The sequence below is a fragment of the Centropristis striata genome, chromosome 3, assembly GCF_030273125.1.
Source record: "Centropristis striata isolate RG_2023a ecotype Rhode Island chromosome 3, C.striata_1.0, whole genome shotgun sequence".
Lineage (NCBI taxonomy): Eukaryota > Metazoa > Chordata > Actinopteri > Perciformes > Serranidae > Centropristis > Centropristis striata.
Genome location: NC_081519.1, coordinates 11500431 through 11522554, shown reverse-complemented (window position 1 = coordinate 11522554; position 22124 = coordinate 11500431). Strand labels below are relative to the sequence as shown.

Here is a 22124-nt window from a genome sequence, read left to right as displayed (position 1 = left end):
ACACTTCCTAAAGCCGCCTCTGTCATACAATGTTGCCAGCTGCTGCCTTTGAAGAAACTCGTTAACCACGGGGATCCACGTAGATGGAAACATAAGGAAGCTGTCATCATACCTGTATAGCCGCAGGTCCTTCATGTACCTGTGTTCAGGCAGCAGCCAGCCATGCAACTGTTTCACAACGGAAGAACTTTCACACGTAGGCGTACTTTGTTTTCAAGTTTGTTGGATTTACCGTCAAGCTACGGAGCATTCTGAGCTGTGACTGACGTTTATTTCGAAATCATATTTCAAGGGAAAACAGCTGTGCAGCGACAGCCTGCAGAAGCGGTAGAGATACCAGTTTACTGATTTAACGTCGTTGGAGCACGGCTAACAGCAGCAGCAGTCCAGGTAAGCTAACAGTAACATTTCAGCTCACACTCTGGTTAGGTAAATAGACGTGCTAAACAGTTAGCTAAAGTTAGTAACTAACAGACTTAGGCAATAGCTAAATTGTCTGTTATTGAAGGAAACAGTCAACGATCTGGCTGTTAGTTACATTAATTACAAGCTAAGGCAAAAATAAACTCACATGAACATAATTATGTAACGTTAGCTAGTTAACGTTAGCTAACTTAGATGGAACTAACGTTATGTTACTATGCCAACTGTTAACGTCTCTTTAACGTAAATACTTCATAGCTACCCAGAAGTATAAAAATAGCTCATCCTTAACCAGATGTATCATTAAAGACATGAATACATTAATGTATAATTCATTATAAAATAGTGATATGATATAGCCATATATGGAGATATTTGCATGATGACTTCTTTTACTTTTGACACTTGAACTGTATTTTGATGTTTATAATTGCGATTTAAGATGTAGGTTATTCACTTGTAACAGAGTTTATTATTACTATGTTATGGGGGGGGGGGGTTACATTTTTATTTCTTTTTTACTTAAATACGTTTAAAAAAAATCGAACTCATTTTAATTTCTTTTTTACTTAAATAAAAGATATGAGTACTTCTCCCAGCTCTAGATATATTGTTATGTATATGTATTGTCCTGTGGTATTGTCCCACTGCCCCACTTATCTTATTGTACTTTGTTCTGTTTTCAATTATTCACAAAGACAAAAATGGCTTTCTCTGTCTCAAGTGTCTGTAAATATTTTTCTAGGTCTCTGTCTAATAATTCTGTCACTTTCCTCCAGCATGTCCGGACTGACAGCCAGTACAGCAAACTACCTGTGGTCTCTACAAGATGTCCTCGGTCAAGGGGCTACTGCCAGTGTCTTCAAGGCACGAAACAAGGTAGCCAAACTGTGTTAAACTTTCTTTTTTTTATCATCTTTTATCATCAAGTTTGTTTTTCACTGAGCAGCTCATTCACATAGCTGTTGCAATTATCTCGGCTGTTTTAGCCCACTCTTTAACTGAAAAGCGACACCAGGATGTGTGATAAGTAAAGGTTGTGGTTGCAGTGCTGACGGTGTGACATTCATACATTGTGTTGTGACGTGCTGTGCTGATTTCAACGTGTTTGTGTTTTTGCAGAAGTTGGGTGAGCTGGTAGCCGTGAAGGTGTTTAATGTGGTGAGCTACAACCGCCCCCATGAAGTCCAGATGAGAGAGTTTGAGATGCTGAGGAAGCTCAACCACAACAATATTGTCAGGCTGTATGCAGTGGAAGAGGTAAGGCTACTGTGTGAGGATGACAGTCAAAAACAAGGACAAGGAAAGACACAGCGTTGTGTTGGAATGAATAATTAGAAACAACAGTAACAGTTTTATTGAACAAGAGAGCTTTTATAAACCTGGTCCCACACTGTTAGACAATATTAGCAGCTTTCTAGGATCTATCATGGACTTCTTGATGAAGTAAGTTTTCCTTAGATCTTTTTAGAACCTGTGAAACTAATTGCACCTTACCTCTAATGTCCCTCCATAGCTGCCCTCTAAACAGAAGGTGCTGGTGATGGAGTATTGTTCAGGCGGAAGTCTTCTCAGCCTGCTGGAGGAGCCAGAAAATGCCTTTGGCCTGCCTGAAACTGAGTTCCTCACAGTTTTGCAGTGTGTAGGTGGGTGTATAGTCTATACTGTAACTTTGTATTTCCCAGTAATTTCATACACCTTAACTGAAGTATACCTCCCTTTCTTCTCTTCAGTGCAGGGGATGAATCACCTGCGGGAAAACGGAGTGGTACACCGGGACATTAAGCCAGGCAACATCATGCGGCAGGTTGGAGAGGACGGGAAGTCTGTGTATAAGCTGACTGACTTTGGGGCCGCAAGAGAGCTAGAAGATGATGAGAAGTTTGTGTCTATCTATGGAACTGAAGAATATCTGGTAAGAAATCAGTCCAATGAATAACCTTTGTTAATCAGTTTCAATCCCACAATATTTGGGGGCATCTATAAAATGTACAGAATGTTATTAGTTGTGAAAAAGGTGTTTTACAAAAAATCTAAATACTTTAAAATCTTTGTAGGCATAAATTGATGGGTCTAGATCAAGAAATCCAGGAAAATAAACAGTTTCCCTTAGATTTCACCAAATTTCATTGAAGGTTTTTGACATATCTTGCCATCCAAACAAAGACACAGATCTGAGAACATAATATGCTTGGTGAAGGTAATAAACTGCAAAAAAAATTCTTCAAGAAATTACATTTTCATAAACCCCTTTGTTGTCTCAGCATTTGGGTTGTGGAGATTTGTCTCCACCATGATTTGTCTCCACCATGTGGCGAGCACAGAGTCCTCTTATATCACCTTTACTACTGGTTAGCCTGCAGCTCATAACATAGTCTGTAGTGGGGCGGATTAGCTGAACAATCGTTCATTTTGTGATAAAAGCATCAAATTTGGTACACTCATTGCTGAATACATGTTTAATGAATCTGGATATTGGGCCATTGCAAAAAAAAATTCTGATGGCTGTGGCGGCCATTTTTAAAAATGGCCGCCGGTGGTTACTGGCGTGGAATGCTTTGCCTACCCTACAGCTGCTGTTTCATGTTTTCAGCACCACAAATATAATTTAGAGACATGTTAAAGTGACAAAAGCTTTATTACAGTCTAATAGAAAAGAACATTAACTTTGTATAACATTTTATTAGGTCTTGATATTCACATTCACAGGCTACGGCCTCCTCTTTGGCTTGTATTCTTCTGTTAGTGGAGCGGCTAAGTGATATAATCTTTCAGTTTATGATACAAGCGTGAAAATTGGCATGAACACTCTCCATGGGTCACTTGACAAGAAAATTGTCTGAGACATTTAAAATTTTAAGATGGCGGCCATTTTTCAAGATGGCCGACACCCAAGTGGAGCGGTTAAGTGATATAATGGTTTATTTGTGTGATACAAGCATACAAATTGGCATGAGCAGTCTCTGTTGGTCACTTGACAATAACCCACCCACAGTTACTTGAAATTCCAAGATGGCGGCCATTTTTCAAGATGGCCGACACTTTAGTGGAGCAATTGAATGATATAATGGTTTATTTGGTGACACAAGCATAAAAATTGGCATGAGCAGTCTCCATGGGTCACTTAACAAAAAAATTGTCCGAGACATTTGAAATTGTAAGATGGCGGCCATTTTTTTAAGATGGCCGACACCTTAGTGGCGCAATTGAATGATATAATGGTTTATTTGGTGATACAAGCATAAAAATTGGCATGAGCAGTATCTGTAGGTCACTTGACAATAAGCAACGCACAGTTACTTGAAATTCCAAGATAGCTGCCATTTTTCAAGATGGCCGACACCTTAGTGGAGCAGTTAAGTGATACAATGGTTTATTGGGTGATATACGCATAAAAACTGGCATGAGCAGATCTGTGGGTCACTTGACAATAAGCCAGGCACAGCTACTGGAAATTTCAAGGCGGCAATTCTTTTTTTCAGGATGACTGCCACCTGCCATGTGGACCTTTAAATTATGAATTTCCTCATAGAAATGTATTGGGTTCCTCAAGAGAGGTTGTTTGACTGTGCTTTGTCTGACTCCTTGTCCACAACCTGTCCAGTTTGGTAAAACCTGACAGGAGTTCCCTCCCACCGGCGTAGCTCTCCGGGTTCACCGAGGTATACAGGCTCCCTTACCATGAGGGCTTTTTTAAATACTTTTTTAAATTACTTTTTTTATAACTAACCATTACTACTGCCATTAAACATGCCAAATAAATACTCAGGGGTGGGGAAACACAGTTGTGGTGCTGAACGGACAGTGCTCCAAAATAATAATTGAGCAATGGTTAATACTGAATGGCAATAATGACAGATTCAGAGGCAACAGCTGCTCTGGCTGACACGGAACCATGACAAACAGTATCTGAAACTATACTAGGGAACTAAACTGAAAATGTGAAAGCAATGTTACAAAGTAAAAACTGAACATGTCACAGTAATAGGCTGGTGACAAAATAGAACATAATGCGCCAATGTGGCGAGGGGAAGCCGAGCCATAGGCCTACACTTGAAAACACAAAGGACAACAAGGAATAACACTGGCAAAAGAAACAAGCAAATAAGTTCTAGCAGGGGCAATACATAGGCATGTGCAACTGAGTCCATATCTGTAGCACTTACACTTTCCAGTACAAGCCTTGGTGCACCCACATTTTGTCAACTCCCAACAACTCTCCGCAATAGGTGGAAGTGGAGTCCAGAAGACTTTCCACTCCTTGTCCTGTTTAACCCATCCCCAGTCGGACGGGCTCGGCATTTGTGGATGTCTCTTCAATGCCTGTCCCCACACATATCCAGCCTCATAAGAAGTCTGGGATCTTCTTGACCTCTTGACATGGATATCTTTGGTATCTTTAGTGTCTTTAGCAGCAGTAGATGCTCTCTTTTGGGCCCTTTCCAGCTGTGTGTTGTTGAACATAAGTTTACAGCTTGAATGATATTTTGCTCTGTTTCTTGTCAATGTGCTTTCTATGCCATCACCTTCATCTAGTCGGGTTGGACTACATAAGATAGGCAGAGCATTTATTTTATGAAATAATGGAACATTTCTTGCAATGGTATCATAACCAGTATGATCTTGGTGTCCTGCTGTTTGTTTTCTCAACTGTTATGATGGCTTCTGCAATGTCTGCAGCAAATTCAAAGGCAGAGGCCGAGGGTTTATCCTTTTACCACCTTTTAATAAGCACTTTGATGTATGGGATACAACTAAGTTCATGCCTTAACCCTACACTTAGTCCAATCGTTCATCCAATGCCATTTTTACCCTGTACGATCTGTACACCACCCGGTTAACTCAAACTACTCAGAGAGTTGTCGTCTCTTCTTTGACCAACTTTACAATTGGCTGACACTGAACCCCACTCTGAGTATAACAGCAGTGATATATCACCAGTGTGCCCTGGTAGTGCAGATACTCACTCTTGTCTAATCTGTCCATGATGGGCAAATCAACACAACTGTATTATGATGTGTTAAAACTTGTTTTCCAGAATAATCTAAATCCCAATACACTCTATGAGAAAATTTATCTTTTGAGGATCCAGGGGGCGGCCATCTTGAAAATAGAAATTTCAAGTGGCTGGGAGTGTTTTTTTGTCAACCCAAGTAACTGTGGGTGGCTTATTGTCAAGTGACCCATGGAGACTGCTCATGCCAATTTGTATGCTTGTATCACCAAATAAACCATTATATCATTCAATTGCTCCACTAAGGTGTCGGCCATCTTGAAAAATGGCCGCCATCTTGGAATTTGCGATGGCCTAATATACAGATTTGTTTGAAACAAATCCACCAACACATCCACCAAATTGTGTGCTTCTATCACAAAATAAACAATTCTGGTGATGTATTGAGCTAATCCGCCCCACAGGGGATGCACATTTTTGGGGGGTGCTACCCACACGTTTAGCCCCGTTGCTCATTCCATGAATGCACGATCCTCACAAGCTGTACCTCGTTGTAAAGGTGACTAATCAGGCTTTCCAAAAATATACAATTCATCACCAGTTGGTATTATTAAAAGGGCAGTTTTTATTCATCATTGATTTATTCGTATAACAAATGCCTGCCACGGCCACTAGGGGGTGCTTTTGAGGTGGCCCAATATCCAGATTTGTTTGAAACATATTCACCAACACATCTACCAAATTTCATGCTTTTATCACAAAGTGAACGATTGTTGTAAAATATTGAGCTAATCCGCCCCACTACTGTCCCATTCATATTCCATTAACCGCTGCCTCAAAGAACAGCAGGTGAGCTTACAAACACAAATCTTTTTACTGCCTCAGTGGAGGGGGACATTGCTGCATTCATGCTCACCTGATGCCCTGAATAGAGTAAAGTAAAGACACAGAAGTGAAATAGAAGAACATGACAAAATAATATTGCAACAATAAAAAGTATGTTCAATGTTCCCTATTGATGGACAGTTTATACATTTATTACACATTAACTACCTTCTCTATCAGTTCAGTGGTCGTCCAGGGAAAGCTCTCAGGGCTTGGTAGCATTATCCTCCATTATTGTAATGACAACTTGTTCTCGAGAAAAGGCAGTATGTATGTTAGTAATACATTTCTTCGCAGTATCGATTTTCACAGTCAAGAATACAATCAATGTAGTCTTTATTATCCCCCCGTTTCAGTTGCTTCTCTTTATACCCTAGTTGTTTGCTTAAAGTCTGTTACCAGTATTTTTCCACACTAAATCACATCACCTGTACTGCCATAAAAGCCACATTTCCCCATTAGAAAAGCTTCCCCTCAAAACTCTGGTCTGAATTTCTTTGTGTTGCGTGAAATTGGTTTGTTCTGAATCCTGTCACTGCATGCAAATCCGCTTCAATCTTGATGTCAAAACCATCCTGTGTTATCAGTGTTATTGACTATGTGGAAATGACTTTGTGAGACTGCCCCTGTGGAGCCAAGCCCCTCATGTCTCCCCTTGAATATCCCCGATTCCCTTCCTTGCCTCCTCTCCTCATGTCTCAGTTCCTCTCACCTGAGATACAAGTGGAGGATGAAACACGAGGAACCATCATTTTAAAGCAACATCAAATATGAAGTGTAATGCCTCTTTGATATGCCACGTTGATGAAAAGACTGACCGCAAAGTGTACATCTGTGCATCCTGGCTAATGCTGGCAAGCCTCTTCTCTCCTCAAGATGCATTTTATAAAATGAGACATCCTTCAAGATGATTGATTTTCAGGCCACAGGCAGGTGGAGGGAGGAGACGAGAAAGCACAAAGTAGAGAAATGACATAAGCCATAGATCTTTATGCCCCACAGCAACTTGTATTATCCAGACTGGGTGGCCCTCTAGTGGACAAATGGGGTGTAGTTCTATTCATAAAAGCAACTCCACATTTCATATTTTACATTTTTGCCTGCTACTAAGTTCAACGTGATGTTCCCTGATTAAAAGAAAGAGAAATTCTTGGAAAAGAAAACATGTTGGAGCAAAACACTGTTTTCACTTGACACTTCGATGACACTTAAGATTAGATGATAATCTAATTTAAACTGCTATCGAAGGTACAATGACTCTTTATCGACCTATGTAGACAAGCTTGTCTCTTCTTACTGTGGTTAAGCGTGCGTGTGTGTGTGTGTGTGTGTATTTGTGCAGCACCCAGACATGTATGAACGTGCTGTGCTGCGTAAGCCTCATCACAAATCCTACGGAGTGAATGTAGACCTGTGGAGTATTGGTGTGACATTTTACCACGCTGCCGCCGGGAGCCTTCCCTTCGCACCGTATGGAGGCCCCCGCAGGAACAAGCCCATCATGTAAGTTAATACATTACGTGTGGTCTCAGTTCACACGTAATGAGATCGCAACATTGACTTCGCAACTCCACCCCTTCAACCATACCAAATAAAGTAATTAAATTAGTTTCAAGTCATTTTTTTTACATGTTTATATGAAATTATGACATTAAGCTGGATGTCAAAGTACTTGTCTTAAGCTCCATCTTCACCAGCCAAGTTCAGTATTGGAAAGCATACCACCATGAAATCAGTAGATTACATTTTCTCAGCCTTAATGAAAACACCACTCAGCCATTTTAATTGTGCTAAATGCTTAGATTTCCCCTGAGAGAGAGAGAGAGAGAGAGAGAGAGAGAGGGACGTTTGCTATTTCTTCAGGAGTCCCGGATATCTGGCTGAACCTGAACATCCGTCAACAAACCATCAGCCTGACTTGCGTGTTTTGTTGTGTAGGTACAAAATGACTACAGAGAAGCCTATGGGGGCGATAGCTGGAATACAGCGGGCGGAGGAAGGCCCTATAGAGTGGAGCTACCACCTACCTCACAGCTGCCAACTCTCACAGTATGTAAAGAGCATTTGAACATGATCTCAGAGACTTTTTGATGAGAGCATGTAGTGCTAACTTTGTCTTCTCTGTCTGTAGGGGTCTGACGGTGCAGCTGGTTCCAGTACTAGCAGGTATACTGGAAGCTGACCAGGAGAGGTGTTGGGGTTTTGACCAGTTCTTCAAAGCCACCACAGATATACTGCAGCGACAGCCAGTTCACCTCTTCTCTCCGCAGCAGGCCATGGCACATTGTATCTACATACACCATCACAACACGTAAGCCTGCATTGGTGTACCGTCACACACATTAAAAACACAAACACGCGTTCCCGGTGGCACACCTGGTAGAGCGCGTACCATAGAGGCATTGTCCTCTTAAGCGGGCGGCCCGGGTTCGAATCCGGCTCGGAGCCCTTTCCCGCATGTCTTCCCCTCTGTCTACCCCTTCACACTGTTTCTTTCAATAAAGCCCAAAAATGAAAAAAAAAACACACAAAAAAAACACACAAACACAAATAAAACAGATCATAGGACTGGTTAAATTGTAGAAGGCTAAAATAAAAAACATTTGTTCTGCAGCTGAGACAGCCTTTAAGAGTCAGTAAAACCTAAAGGAACGATGAGGATGTTTTGTATTTTTTTCTCCATATTTGCCTCGATTCAGGTTTTTAATGGTGGAGGTGGAATTGGTGCTTCACCATGAAAGGAGGGAAGTGGCTTGTTTTCGTGGCTGCACACAAGATTATAGTGTTATGCAAATGTGTGTTCTCCTGGCCTTTAAATGTGCTTTGACTGTTCCTGTTATTTGGTGTTTGTTTTTTTATTACTTTGTGGTATAGCCCAAGAGTAGGCGGGGGTTTCAAGAGAAGGTGCAAGGTGGGATGTTGTTATTTTGTAGTTACTGACAACATGACTCATTAGGCAGTGATTCAACCAAAAACCTGAAGTTGTAAAGCAATTTGAGTTATGGGTGTTATTCTGAAAAACTAAAACAAAAAACCTTCTTAAATTATAGGCATGTGACCGTAGATTCAGGGCTGTAAATAATTGTATTAAGGTTTTTCAGGGCGAAAAAAATTCTACAACTGAATTTGGCTTGTAAACTGCATTATATCTAATGGTTTAAGCAGGCAATATTTTCATTTAAATATTATAATATTAAAATTACTATCTATCACCGAATTAAGTTAGACAAAAGTCACTCTTAAGTCACTCTTAAAATGTAGTCAGGATGCAGAATCAGATCTGAAATATGAAAAGATGACTAGAAGCCAAAAATGCTCTCTGTCCCCTCATTCCTCTCAGGGTGTCGGCTTTCTATGAGGAGCTGGCGTCTCAGACTGGTATAGCAGTTGAGCTGCAGCATCTGCTGTACCTGGGTCACGAGCTTCCCCTGGAGGGCAACATGAAGGTGGTCAACCTCCCGCGGACATCACCTGCCCGGCCCCTCATTCTGCTCAGCTACGGGCCTGAAACAAATACCAGCCTGCCTTTCAGAGAACGTAAGACAATCAAAGACATGTACACCTTTGATATGTTTCTGTGAAGTCTTTGGCTTTCCTCCTTCTTTATTCTTTGACATTCCCCTGGGGAGATATGAAATAGTTTTTGATATGAGGTGTATTCCAGCTTACTCAGACAGCTTTGTGAATCAGCTGTTTTATTTTGTTTATCCGCGGACCTGGATAAGTGAATGAAATGGATGGAAACATAAAAATGGATGGGCTAATCCCAGATAGAAGTAGAAAAGATGAGTGCATCAAGGGAAAGTAATCTAATTTGACATAACATATGCATACTATTATTAATGACCAGGAACACACACATGTACCCACTATTGTGTGTTTTTTTTTTCTCTCTCCTTTATAGCAGAGACTCCAGTCATTCCATCCAGGTTTGATGTTCTGGCAGACTACAATTTCTCCAAGGTACTGAGGCTCAGTTGATTGTCTTTGCCAGCCAGGCCTAATGTTATGTTCATTTTTTATTAGAATTTAATGTATTAATAAGCACTCAACCCATTGTCTGTCATGTACTCTGTCTCTGCAGGTAATGGTGGGAGTGGTCCACCAGTATCTGAGGATAGTACAGCTGCTGCACACACACCGAGAGCTGCTGCTGCAAGGATACTACAGCTACATGTGAGACACACACGTGTTGAATCAAAATTTTTTACTACACTTGCATGTTCTCACTTAATTAACAGTTAATTATCTCTGTCAAACTCTTCTCACCCTTTCCATTTTCCTCGTCTCTCACACTCTGTTTGTTCCCCAGGATGAAGCTGCGAAGGGATTGTGAAGAAGCAATGCACAGTATCACCATGATCACCGTCAGACTGCAGTCCTGTCTGAACGTGGATCACAGGACCCACACACCGTGAGTTTATCTACACACTTTTTGAGCTCAATAAAAACAATCTGAGATTTCACACTTGGGGCAATAAAATGCACAAATACATGTTTGTCTGGCATGCATAATGATGATTCCCTGTAGATAAGGTGGATGGAGCTGTAGTTGCTTTTTCAGGTTGAATTTGCCACTGTGAGTGCGATGCTCACTGTATGATCTTAACCTTGTGAACATACATTGTTGATTCTGAGATGTCATTTGCTGTTATAATTCAGCCTACAACCTCCTCCTCATTTTGTCCTTTCTCCTGCCATATCTGTTGTATCTATACTTTTCTTAGAGGCACTTCAGAAAACCATGGGTCAGCTGAAAGCAGGCAAAAGCTGCATCAGGTGAGTGGCATCAGGATGAAGTATCACAGCACAAACAATGTCAGGAATGTGGTATTTTATCTGTATTTTTATGCCATTATTAATGAATTACTGAGTACATACTGGAGAATCAGTCAGTAGAGTGTAGATCTCCACCAGGCATGTCACTCTCTCACCTCCCAAAATGACTTAAATCACACTTAAAGTCCCTCCTGACTCCCTTGGGCCACACCGTGTGCATGAGGGCTTCCTTGCTGAACTGCTGCAGCTCATCAACAAACTGAATCACTGCAACTATGAGAGGTCATTGGGCATCCAGTCATAAATGTGCACAAAAGGTTGTAATAGAGCTTAGCTGTGGATAGACAGACGGACAGATGCACAGCACACGCACAAATGACTAAATGCTGACATTTACTTATAGGGGATAAATTGCCTCACTATTGATATATGAAGGACTATATGAAGGTAGGACTGGGTATTGGGCCTTTTTATACTATTACCAATGACAAAAAATTATACTTAAGAATGTTTTACTTTGGAAACGATAAACCTTTTTTCTACTTAACCCATTTTCCCAAACCAAGCCAAACGTGCCCAAATTAAATAGTATTTCTGTGTATATACACTACTGGTCAAAAGTTTTCGAACACCCCAATTTTTCCGGTTTTTATTGAAATTCAAGCAGTTCAAGCCCAATGAACAGCTAGAAAGGGTACAAAGGTAAGTGGTGAACTGCCAGAGGTAAATAAAAAAAGGTAAGCTTAACCAAAACTGAAACATAATGTACATTTCAGAATTATACAAGTAGGCCTTTTTCAGGGAACAAGAAATGGGTTAACAACTTAACTCTATGGAGTCTCAGGCTATTTTGTCCATTTTTGAATTATTTTCATGTCTTTGTAAGTCATTTTGTGTCTTTTTTTGGTCATTTTGTGTCTTTTTTTTAGTCCTTTAGTCCAACATAAAATGTGATTTTGAATCTTTTTTTTACTTTCAAAACACTATCATGCTCAATAAAGAATTTAAAATGTTGCAAATTTTCATTAATTTCAGAGTACACTGAGACATTAAACTGCATAATTTTCAATTAAATTCTGGAAAAGTTGGTGTGTTCTAAAACTTTTGACCAGTAGTGTATATATAAAATAAAACATTTAATGCCAGCTCTGAAAAAAGACACATTTCAATCAGCACTAAAAAATGATGAGCTGTGGTTATACATAGACTAACTGTGCAAAATATTGTGTTCTAAGACCTAGGAGTTCTCTCCTTTCTTTTTAGTGTTTTTACTGAATTAGACATTGCAATATCACAAATAAGTATAAAAACTGAATAGACAGAGGTGCAACGTAGTTGGATTTGAACATATTTAATTTGAAATGCTGTTAATGTTAACTAATCAAGGATTATAGACTGTGAACCATTCATTTTGTTGCAGATTTGTTGATTGAGGTATCAGAGTGTGTGGCTGCTGTCTCTACAGGTCCATGAGCACCTGCCGATATACGCTGGTGGAATCCAAGAGTTTCAGAGCCGACTGGACCATCTGCAGATAGAACAGGCCAAGCTAGCAGAGACGCTGGCCAATGACAAGAGGTAATGCAGGCGGACAGGGATTCAAAGCTTAAGGGTGACGTCATGAGTTTTGGTGTTTAAACTCTGAGCCCTTGTCTCCCACAGCTGTCAGAAGATGGAGATGCTGCTGCAGAAGATAACGGCAATCCATCAGCATTATCGTAAAGACAGAATAACAGGCAGTATGTATGGGGTTTTTTTTGTTAGTATTTACTCTTTTTGTACATAGGAGAATTGAAAGTACCTCACTGTTTTTTGTTTTCACCAGAGTTGGCATATAATGACGAGCAAATCCACAAGTTTGAGAAGTGAGTATCCACACAGCTGCTGTCCTGCTCAACCAGCCTGTGAAGCAGCTATTCAGAGCTCACCTGTAATCTGCTTGTCACTCTTCCATCCCAGGATCCACCTGTCGTCCCACATTAAGCGAGTGAAATCTCTCCTTAGAGAGGACTGCCTGCAGAGATACAAAGAGCTGTTGGCCTCAACGAGGACATGGAGCAGGTCAGAGCAGGCTCTCATGTTGCCTTTTTGAACTCAACCGATTTACTTCAGCTGTGTTATCCCATCCACTGTGACTATATACAACAAGAGAATGGTTTTTTTGCTTTGAAAGCCATTCACACACAGGATGCAGCTTATATGAAGAAGATTAATAGAGGACATTGCTATTCAGCAGTCCCTTTCAAACAGATTAAATTGGTAGTCCGTATTATTAATCTTCACTTCACACCTGTTTAGCAAGTGATTTTGAGATTATACTAAGAGATAAAATAAAATAAAAGCCTAACATTCTTTCAACCTCCAAAAACCCAACTGCCAGCCAGGGGAAACCCTAAAACTGATGTAGTTCCGGTTGTATTTTAGCCACATATTTAACAAACACAATTGCAGAAACAAGAAGACGTTAACTTTCAACTGAAACATGCATTTCGGCCTACATGCATGCATTTGTAGATTTAGTAACAAAATGTGTTAAATATCCAACAAACGCGTAGCATGGATTAATTTTTGTGAACTAAAAAAAAGTTTGGTTATGGTTCATGTAATGTTTTGATCTTAGGAGAAAGGTCATATTAGATGAATTTATGATGAAAATTGTGTAGTTGGGGTATTGATAGTGTGTGACTTGTCTTATCTTTCACGCATCTTTTGTTAATTTAAAACTCAACACTTCTCAACATTTTCCTATTGGTTTTCTCTCTCAACAGGCCACTGGACCGTTGAAAATATGGTAGCTTTGACTTAATGGAGTGTGTTCCTTCTGTATTTGCAGTGTTTTACTGGAGATGCAGACCCGGCTGCAGGACTTCAGCTCTTTCTCCACAGGCTTGTTGGCAGACCTTGAGATGAGTGAGCAGCGCCAGTATAAGGTCAATCTTTCACTTCCTCTGTGTTAAAGCTGTGTGATCAGTTAGATTGTATGAATGATCAATTATTGTAAATATTGCTTTCTTTTATTATTAGTTTTTCTTTTCTTAATTCCTTTAAAAGGAATAATAGAATTATAATAATCTATTGTAAATATTACTTTTCTTACTGTTATCTTTTTTTTCTGACGCTTGCTTTGGCAATATGTACAGTGTTATGTCATGCCAATGAAGCCAATTGAATTGAATTGATCCAATGTTTCAACATAAAATTCAGAAAGATGTGTTCTTGCTCGATGTATATTTTTGTTAGAACTGGGACTATTATTTCAGTGGTCTTGACTCTTGTTAGTGATGTCACTCATGTAGCATCTCAGCGATGTGATGACGTAACGTCTCATCTGTCCTCTTCAGGCTCTGGACAGAATCCTTTTCACTCTGCAGTCTAAGCGAACCGGACAACAGCCTGGAATTGCACCCAGGGACAAGGACCAGATGGTCTCTAGGTGTGTGTCTTTGGGTGTGTGCGTGTGTTTGTGCAAGATAGAGACGGTGGCCCTGATAACATATCTGCCTTTGTTCTAGGATGCACCTTCTAAAGGAGGAAATGGAGATTTTGGTGAGGGAGCTGCAGTGCAACAACAGCGTTATTGAGAGGTTAGCTGCGTGGCCAGAACTTCCTGTCTCTGTTGAAACATGTACAGTGGGTGAGAAAGGATGATGCTGATTGTTTGTTTGTATTTGCCTCCTCCTGTAGTCTCGGAGCAGTGAACCCTGCAGCAGCAGCTCTGGACCCGAGCATGGCCAGACCTTCTACACTGTGACAAAAGTGCCACATCTTTGCATCATAACTCATCAGTTCTCACACACTCTCTCTGACAAGCACTCATTTTGACTTCCACTCATAAACAGTTATGGACAATTTACCGGATCTTCTTTCAAGGACCGGCTGCAGCCAGTGTTGTATGAAGAGGAAGCAGCTGAAGACAATCAATAAAATGTGAATCTCGATTTAGAGATAAGACGCACAGAATGGAGAAGGAGGAATCGCCACTGATGGATTTCTACTTTTCTACGCGTGCTCGCGCGTGTGCGTGTGGCAACTGAGTACAACAGTTCAATACAAACCTCATTAATGCCTTTAGTGTTATTGTATTTCTAATAGGCTGCCTCAGTGATGGACTGTCCGGACAAAGCAAAACGAATGCAAAGTCAGCTGCTAGAGTATTTTTATAGTGCCGTGTTTCCCCTCTGTCCCGCAGAAAAAGCAGTGCGGTATCTGGAGAACCTGAAATGATTAATTTAACCAGACTGACAATATCTAATAATGTCTGTATTCTGTCTGTGAGTGTGTGTTTGTTGAAGGCTTGAGGTGTCTGCTATCTTTTTTTTCTAACGCTTGATCATTCAAATGGTTTCATGTGACTTCATTTTTAATTTTACTTCAAGTATATCATTGTAAATTCAGTGAAGATCATTGATTGTTAGCTTCTCTAAGCACACAGTATTGTAGTTGTGTTGTGACACTTTTTCTGTCTTTCGGTTGACTTAAGCGATATTTTATTCTTTGTATTTTTTCTGTAAAAGAGAAGAAACCAAATCAGGGAAACTCTGCACTCACCACAGTGTCTCCCTTTTAACAGTAGTACAGTCAAGTGACAGTACAGCAAATTAACGGCAATAACACTAGCCAGTGTGGTTCACATGGTGGGGAAATCCCAGGGTTTATTTGTTTTTAAAGGGTCACATGTAATACATTAGTTAGAGAAAATAAAAAATCCATATATATACTTTTACCATACGAATACATTTTCCTCAATATTTTCAATCTCTTTCATTTTTCTCTCTCTATCTATCTCTTATCTGACGAAAGGATGGAATGTGAAAGTAAAAACCATTTCATGTCCCCTCTTGTATGTTTACAGTGGCACCATACCTCTTTGAGGGTGAATCACCATGTTCTGAAAAGTCAATAAGATCACAAATGAGTGTGCAACAACAGTACACTCATATTCAGTCTTTCGTCAATAACTCCAGCAGCAACAGAAAACATGTGAGCTGTTGGGACACTGTACAAAACTGAAAATGAAAGTTTCCCCCTCAGCCCAGTGGTGTGGGCGTTCTCGGGGGCTTTCTCAGTTTAGTTCGGGGGACGAGCACAACTGACTGTGGTTTTATGTAGCTCATATGACGTGCTCTTGGCAAAGTGGAAAATCTTTGAACTTTCCTGCTCAAAGCCCACACAAACAAGTGTTTTTATCAGTAGACTGGTCTATATCATGCCAGTATTCAATGAATTATGTAATAATAATGTATTAGGTATTAGGTGATATTTGTGGTTCAAAAGTAAGACAGCACTTCTGTACACGTCCACTTTAGCACCAAGAAAGACATTTACATATACTAACTGACTTTCTATTCTTGGATATTATATGTCAAAGAAAATGCTCTTTCATATTTTTTCCATACCACATATTTTAAAAGTCTTGGTAGAGTATACTTGTTAAATAGAAAACCCAAGTCCTGAATAATAGTTGTGTCATATTTCTTAATCCAGTCACTGGTAGCTTTATAGAAGTATTGTTTCTCTACAGATTCTTCATTTTGAATTTAGGTTTCTGGTTTCTGTCTTTAGTACACATGGTTTCAGAACTCATTTCTTGACTAAATTTAGAGAAAAGGCCCGGTATCATCGTGATAAAACGGTTAAAAAAAGGATAGAGTCTTCAAGAAATTGTGTGTTGTTAACCGATTAACTGGTGGTTAATATTCATCAAATAATGCCAAATCTACAGTATGAACAAGGGATTAATGCGCGCTCCTGTCGCTTTGAAGGAGGCGCGCTCACGACATTTAAAGCTGTCAGATCCCTTGCGTCACTACTACACGATTGTCGCGGGCGTGAGTTGAGTTTACATTCAGGTCACGGAGTGAAAACACGCACTAGTACACACTCCAAACAGCCAAACACACACGCATTACAAGGGAACAGGATAATGGCGACTGTGAGTGTGGTGGGGCAGCACCCGGGTCCACACAGGCTGGACTCGGAACCGCTGCTGTTCAGACTGCCCGGCAGCAGGAAGAAAATCACCCTGCCGAGGAAATCTTCCTGGGAGAAGATGATGTTCAGGAGGAGCTCGGGGAGCGGAGGGGACTGCGGCTCGGTCCCTGCTGAGGGGGAGTCTGGAAGTCACTCCTTGGCTCCGGGAGCAGCGGGAGAAGCAGCGGTGAGAGGAGGAGTGATGCCCGGCGATGGATGCGGAGCTCCCGCCGCCCCTGCTGCGCCACGTAGCCCGGACCGGGATAGACAGGAGGGCAGCACGGACTGCGACAGACTCGTCGCAGCCGGGTCTCAAGGAAGTCAGACCGGGCACATTAACAGTGACTGCAACAGCAACATTAACTGTGACTCAAACCGGAACACAGGTGGTCGCAGGGGGGCTTCGCTCAAGAGGTCGGGCATCAATGTCATGCCAAGCGGAGCGGTTACAAATGGACACAAAGGAGCGCACCGGCACCGAGACGCGCCACACGGGAGACGGGACAACCGGAGCGGAGACGGCGGGCACCAGAGCATCTCCCCCTCAGACAGCGGCAGTCTCCCGCTGGAGCGGCTCACACAGGGCAGGACCGGAGTGGTCAGGCTGGCCCGCACCGAGCCTGCTCGCAGGGAGGCCTGGTCCATCTTTCCCCGGGGAGTGGATCCTCGGATGAAGACCGAGAGGGGTGAAGGACACCGGTTCGAGTCCAAGCCGTGTACCCGGGACTGGTGTGACGCCTGTAGCCGTCAGATCACTGCACAGGCACTCAAGTGTCAAAGTAAGTAAAGTCCTCCAAATCACGTTTTCATATATATGGAGAGTCTTTGTCCATGTCTAGTGGAAATAAGTGATATTGATAACCAAATGGCACTGTTAGTATGTGAATCTAAAATATTTAATGTCTCACACTACTTTTAGTTGTGTTATCGATTGTATTTATCCTTTATTAGATGACACAGAATACACTTAAATTCAGGAGGTTTTGGTTTACTGGACTATATTATATTTCTGGTTGAATATTAGAACATTTTCTAAAGGGCACAAGTAGCCGGGTGCTATAATCCTCCATAATAGTGGCTGTGTGTTTGTACACCAGAGAGTGTGTGCATGTGCCTTTGTGACTGAGCCAGTATGACAGCGAAGGACATTTCCAAGCATTTTGCTCCACACACACAGCCAAAAGACTTCCATGGAAAGCCCATTATCTTGTCCTCCCAGCTTCCCATCCCAGTGTTCTTACCCTGGGATTTGCAGTCTGGGTTCAAAGAGTAAAAGCAAGATAGTAGAGTTAACAGCAGCACATTGGTGAAATACAGAAGCAAAATAGAAATGTCTTTAAAGCTCACACTTAATTATGAGTGTGAATGAACTGATGTGTTATTAATGATGGATGTGAGAACAAAGCATTTGTTCCAGAAGGCGAACAGATGTGATAGAGACACTGAAAGCAGCATCACTGTACATATGAGAGCCTATTTAAAGGCAATTTAAAACTTTTTACATTCTTTGTGCCTGATAAGTCTGGAGTCACATACGCTGCTCAGGCTCCGATGACATCACTCCCACCTGCACAGCCCTGGGACACAGAGAGTTTGGGTCAAGCCAATTTGACCTGGCAGTCTGGATATGTGTTTAATCTGGCTTTAGTATACACATGTACGTGCACATCTTTTGCCGGGAGCTCAACGTGAACAGTTTTTGTGTGTGGGGCAGCTTCTCCGTGCACATACTGTACATGCATGCCTGCTGTGTACGAGTGATTGTGTGCGGCTGCTGACTTGGCATTGTGTCAGCAGCACTCTGTCACGGGGAGGCTGCGGCTGCAGAACACTGTGAGATAAAGGAACTAAAGAGAGGAAAGAAGTGAGGGAATAAAGGGGAGGATAAAGAACGGAGCGGCTGAAACAGAGGAACAGAGCTGTGAGGAAATGGCACAAGAAAGGGGAAGGATGACAAGTAGTTGGAAACGGGCATGACAAAAAGAGTGGAAAGAGCCAGAGGAGAGGTGGAGGGAGGCAGGGTGATATGAATGAGGAGAGACGGAGAGCCAGGACACGAGTGATGGGGAGGAAAGAGAGCCAGTGCAAGTGAGGGATAGGGGAAAAGAGCAGGAGTTTGTCCAGCACTGCAGAGCTGTCTGATTTAGTGTGCTATCAGCAAGAGTCAGTGGAGCGAGGACAGAGATTACTGGAGCGCTATTCACACACATACCCAGAGAAACACACATGCACAGTCATGAGTTTTTATTACAACCCAAGAACTTTGTGTCTCCACTAGTCTCTTTATGGATCAAGCTAATTAGCTCTATAGTTTCCCCGCTGCCAGCTGCTGTCCAGTAGATCAAACCCTGTTTTCCGCTCCCTTTTCTCGGAAAACATCAGAGGTGAGTGCGGTACACAGCCACGGGGGTCACCAGGACATTTATGACAAGCAATACAAATTTAGGCATTTCAGGGTATTTTTGTGGGGAGAGACGCAACCAAAAACCAAAAATAGAAACGGCACACACACACACATGCTCTTCTTTCAACTACACCCAGCAAATGACAGGGAGTGAGAGACGGAGGCCTTGTAACCATAAACAACCATCATTCTGTCTCTTTGTCTCGCTGTACGCCTCACTCCCTCTGTCTGTCTTTAATTTATAACCCTCCCTGTAGATGCGTTGGCTTTGTTGCATATGAAGCTTATAGAAACAGCTATGCAGCTCTTTTCCCCCTTGGGACAATCGAGTGCTAGCAGGGCTGTTGTGATGTGGCCTTGCCCCACAGTGGAATCTGTCAATCTAGCCCGAGCTCCCAGTCTACTGTTCTGTTTTTTCATAATCCTCTGAATTTATTCCTACTGCTGGCTTTCTTCCGAGTTTGTGCCTTTTATTTTACTTTTTTATCTTTATTGCTCCTCATGGGACTTAGATGGGAGTTTGATTTATGGTATGTCCATGCAGCATCACTCACACAATATTTGCATAAATGCACTACACACATAAAGATGAGAGCCATGTGTGACACCAGGCTCTAATGTGTCACAAAGTAATGACTCATATCATCAACATGTCAGATAAGCGACAGTCTAGTCATCTATGAGCTCTATTCATCTGCTTTACTGACGCTAATCTGGCCTATTCAGTGAATTTACTCCACTTTCACTCACCCAAAAGTCATACACTCTTGTTATATGTGCAGGAAAACAAAATATAGTGCACAGAAAGAATAATAACTACTACAAGAATGTTTTTTAAAAGAGACGCTGTACAAACTGTACAAAAAGTCCACCAGTTATATAAATCTGTACAGTAGATTTGGGTCATATCCTCTCACTGCTTGTTGTTTATAAGTCTTATGATTTGATTAGTCATCTTTCCAAGTTGTGATGTCGGTCAGGGAGGGAAGGAAGGAGGCAAGGAGTTAGGGAAGAGAATGGCAGCCTCCTTAATCCCAGCTCTGGGTGTCTTCTGCATGGGATTATGTCTCAGAGGATGGAGAGGTTGGGATTACAGACGGGCAGACAGAGTCAGACGTCAGATTAATATTTAATTAAAGCTTTCAGGAAGCCGTGCTGTTGTGGCACCAGCGCTCTGACGCGCCGGGCACGCTCCTTTCCTCTTCACAATCTCTGTCAGGCAGCAAGACATGCACCTCTTACTGTATCTCCACCTGCATAGTTGCCATTTCAACCTCATTGGGGTCGCAAATAACCCTCCCAATTTATCATCTAAGGACCAGATGACCCATTAATGCTTTATAACACTTTAATGTAGTTGCAAGCCCATTTTCTATTCTATTTCTATTTTCTAAACCCATGTTTTCATCAACACCTATAGACAGATTTAAACCCATTTAATTTTTTTGAATAGTTAATCGATGCCTTATAACATGTTGTAAGGATTTGTTCATGTGCAGTAGAGTATTATTATACATGAATAGAGCTACGTTATACTGTGTGATTTATCAACTGTTTATAAGTTATGAATACTTAATGGGAGGAGTTATACTTGTTGACAAACTCATAATAAACACCTAAAAATTTCCCTTTTTTTGCTTCCAACTACATTAATGTGTTGTAAAGCTTTAACTTCCTATAAATGCAAAACACAGTAATTGTATTTATAATTAAAAAGTATTTCCCTAACTGTCAAAATGGCAAAAGTTCTATAATACAAATCACATTTCCTGTAGCTTAACATGGAATCCCCCCTGTTTACTCTATCTGACCAAAACCACAACATTTGCATTTACTATGATGAAAAAAAGCAGAAGATCTTGACATTTGTGAATCTGGCATTTTGTTTTCAGACACAATCCGAAGAAGTCAGTCATTGTTGAGAGGAAATAGCAAGCCATGGAGAATTCTTTGATATTTTTGTTGTTTTCTGGATTCCTCAGAGCCACATCAAGTCTTCTAACACTTTTTTTGTCAAGAATAAATCACATTGTCAAAATCATTTCATAGAAAGAGGTAAAAAATATTTTATTCCAACTTCATGAGTGACAGTGTATGGTTAAGTTCTAAAGACATCCAATAAACAGGCACTCCAGAGATAATTTAAAGTGGCTGTGTTTGCATTGATTTGCACCCTTCTTCTGCCCTCCACTGTGTACTTTGGATTGTTGTCCATCCTTCAGCCTGCATGTATCTGCTCCTCGTGTCAGAGCACTGTACGAAGGGGTGAATGCTCCGGAGATCACAGTTCCCCGGAAGATTTCACAACTACAAAAAGCATTTGTGAACTAATATTTGCAAGCAGTGTAGAGATCATTGCTGTTAGAGTGAACCTGCAGCAGCAGATGTGGGGTCGTGTGCTGGTCACGGCAGAGACAGGGAGGGATACTCGCTTTGACACATGGCTGCCAGGAAGCCCCACATGCACACACAAACACACCCAGACAAAATCACATTTGCCACAGACCTTCACAATAACCCTCCTGATGTATTCTTTATGCCCCGTGGCTTTCCTCTCTCTAGAGGATGCAGCTTTTCCTCAAACACCATCTCTTCCTGATTTCACCTTTTCCCCTGGCCTACACAATACAGACCTTGTCTTTGGAACCCTTTCAGCCGTTTCGCATTGGTCCTCTCAAAGCTCCATTCACAGCTGAAGAAGAAAACATA

At 41.4% G+C, this 22124-nt stretch overlaps 2 protein-coding genes across 2 annotated transcripts in view; both read left to right on the top strand.

Annotated features, from left to right (window-relative positions):
* On the top strand, positions 1-15767 carry ikbke (inhibitor of nuclear factor kappa B kinase subunit epsilon). Its single transcript, XM_059330123.1, has 22 exons — positions 1-196; positions 293-390; positions 1203-1302; positions 1546-1683; positions 1940-2069; positions 2157-2338; positions 7605-7765; positions 8201-8311; positions 8394-8573; positions 9603-9799; positions 10167-10225; positions 10347-10438; positions 10575-10676; positions 10990-11041; positions 12507-12619; positions 12704-12780; positions 12867-12906; positions 13001-13102; positions 13875-13971; positions 14383-14474; positions 14554-14625; positions 14726-15767. The coding sequence occupies exons 3-22, from the start codon at positions 1204-1206 to the stop codon at positions 14790-14792; spliced, it is 2163 nt and encodes a 720-aa protein (XP_059186106.1). The 5' UTR covers positions 1-196; positions 293-390; position 1203; the 3' UTR covers positions 14793-15767.
* A 1117-nt stretch (positions 15768-16884) lies between these two features.
* Positions 16885-22124, top strand: part of rassf5 (Ras association domain family member 5) — a 32174-nt gene continuing 26934 nt past the window's right edge. Inside the window, exon 1 of the mRNA XM_059329495.1 lies at positions 16885-17790. Coding sequence (XP_059185478.1) covers positions 16965-17790 — 826 coding nt within the window. The 5' untranslated portion in view covers positions 16885-16964. The remainder of the gene's footprint in view (positions 17791-22124) is intronic.

Bases quoted from the DNA above. Each gene is read 5' to 3' on its own strand.
- ikbke (XM_059330123.1), top strand. From the start codon at position 1,204: ATGTCCGGACTGACAGCCAGTACAGCAAACTACCTGTGGTCTCTACAA. The intron at 2,070-2,156 runs GTGGGTGTATAG...TCTTCTCTTCAG, and splicing joins CACAGTTTTGCAGTGTGTAG to TGCAGGGGATGAATCACCTG. The intron at 10,439-10,574 runs GTGAGACACACA...TTTGTTCCCCAG, and splicing joins CAAGGATACTACAGCTACAT to GATGAAGCTGCGAAGGGATT.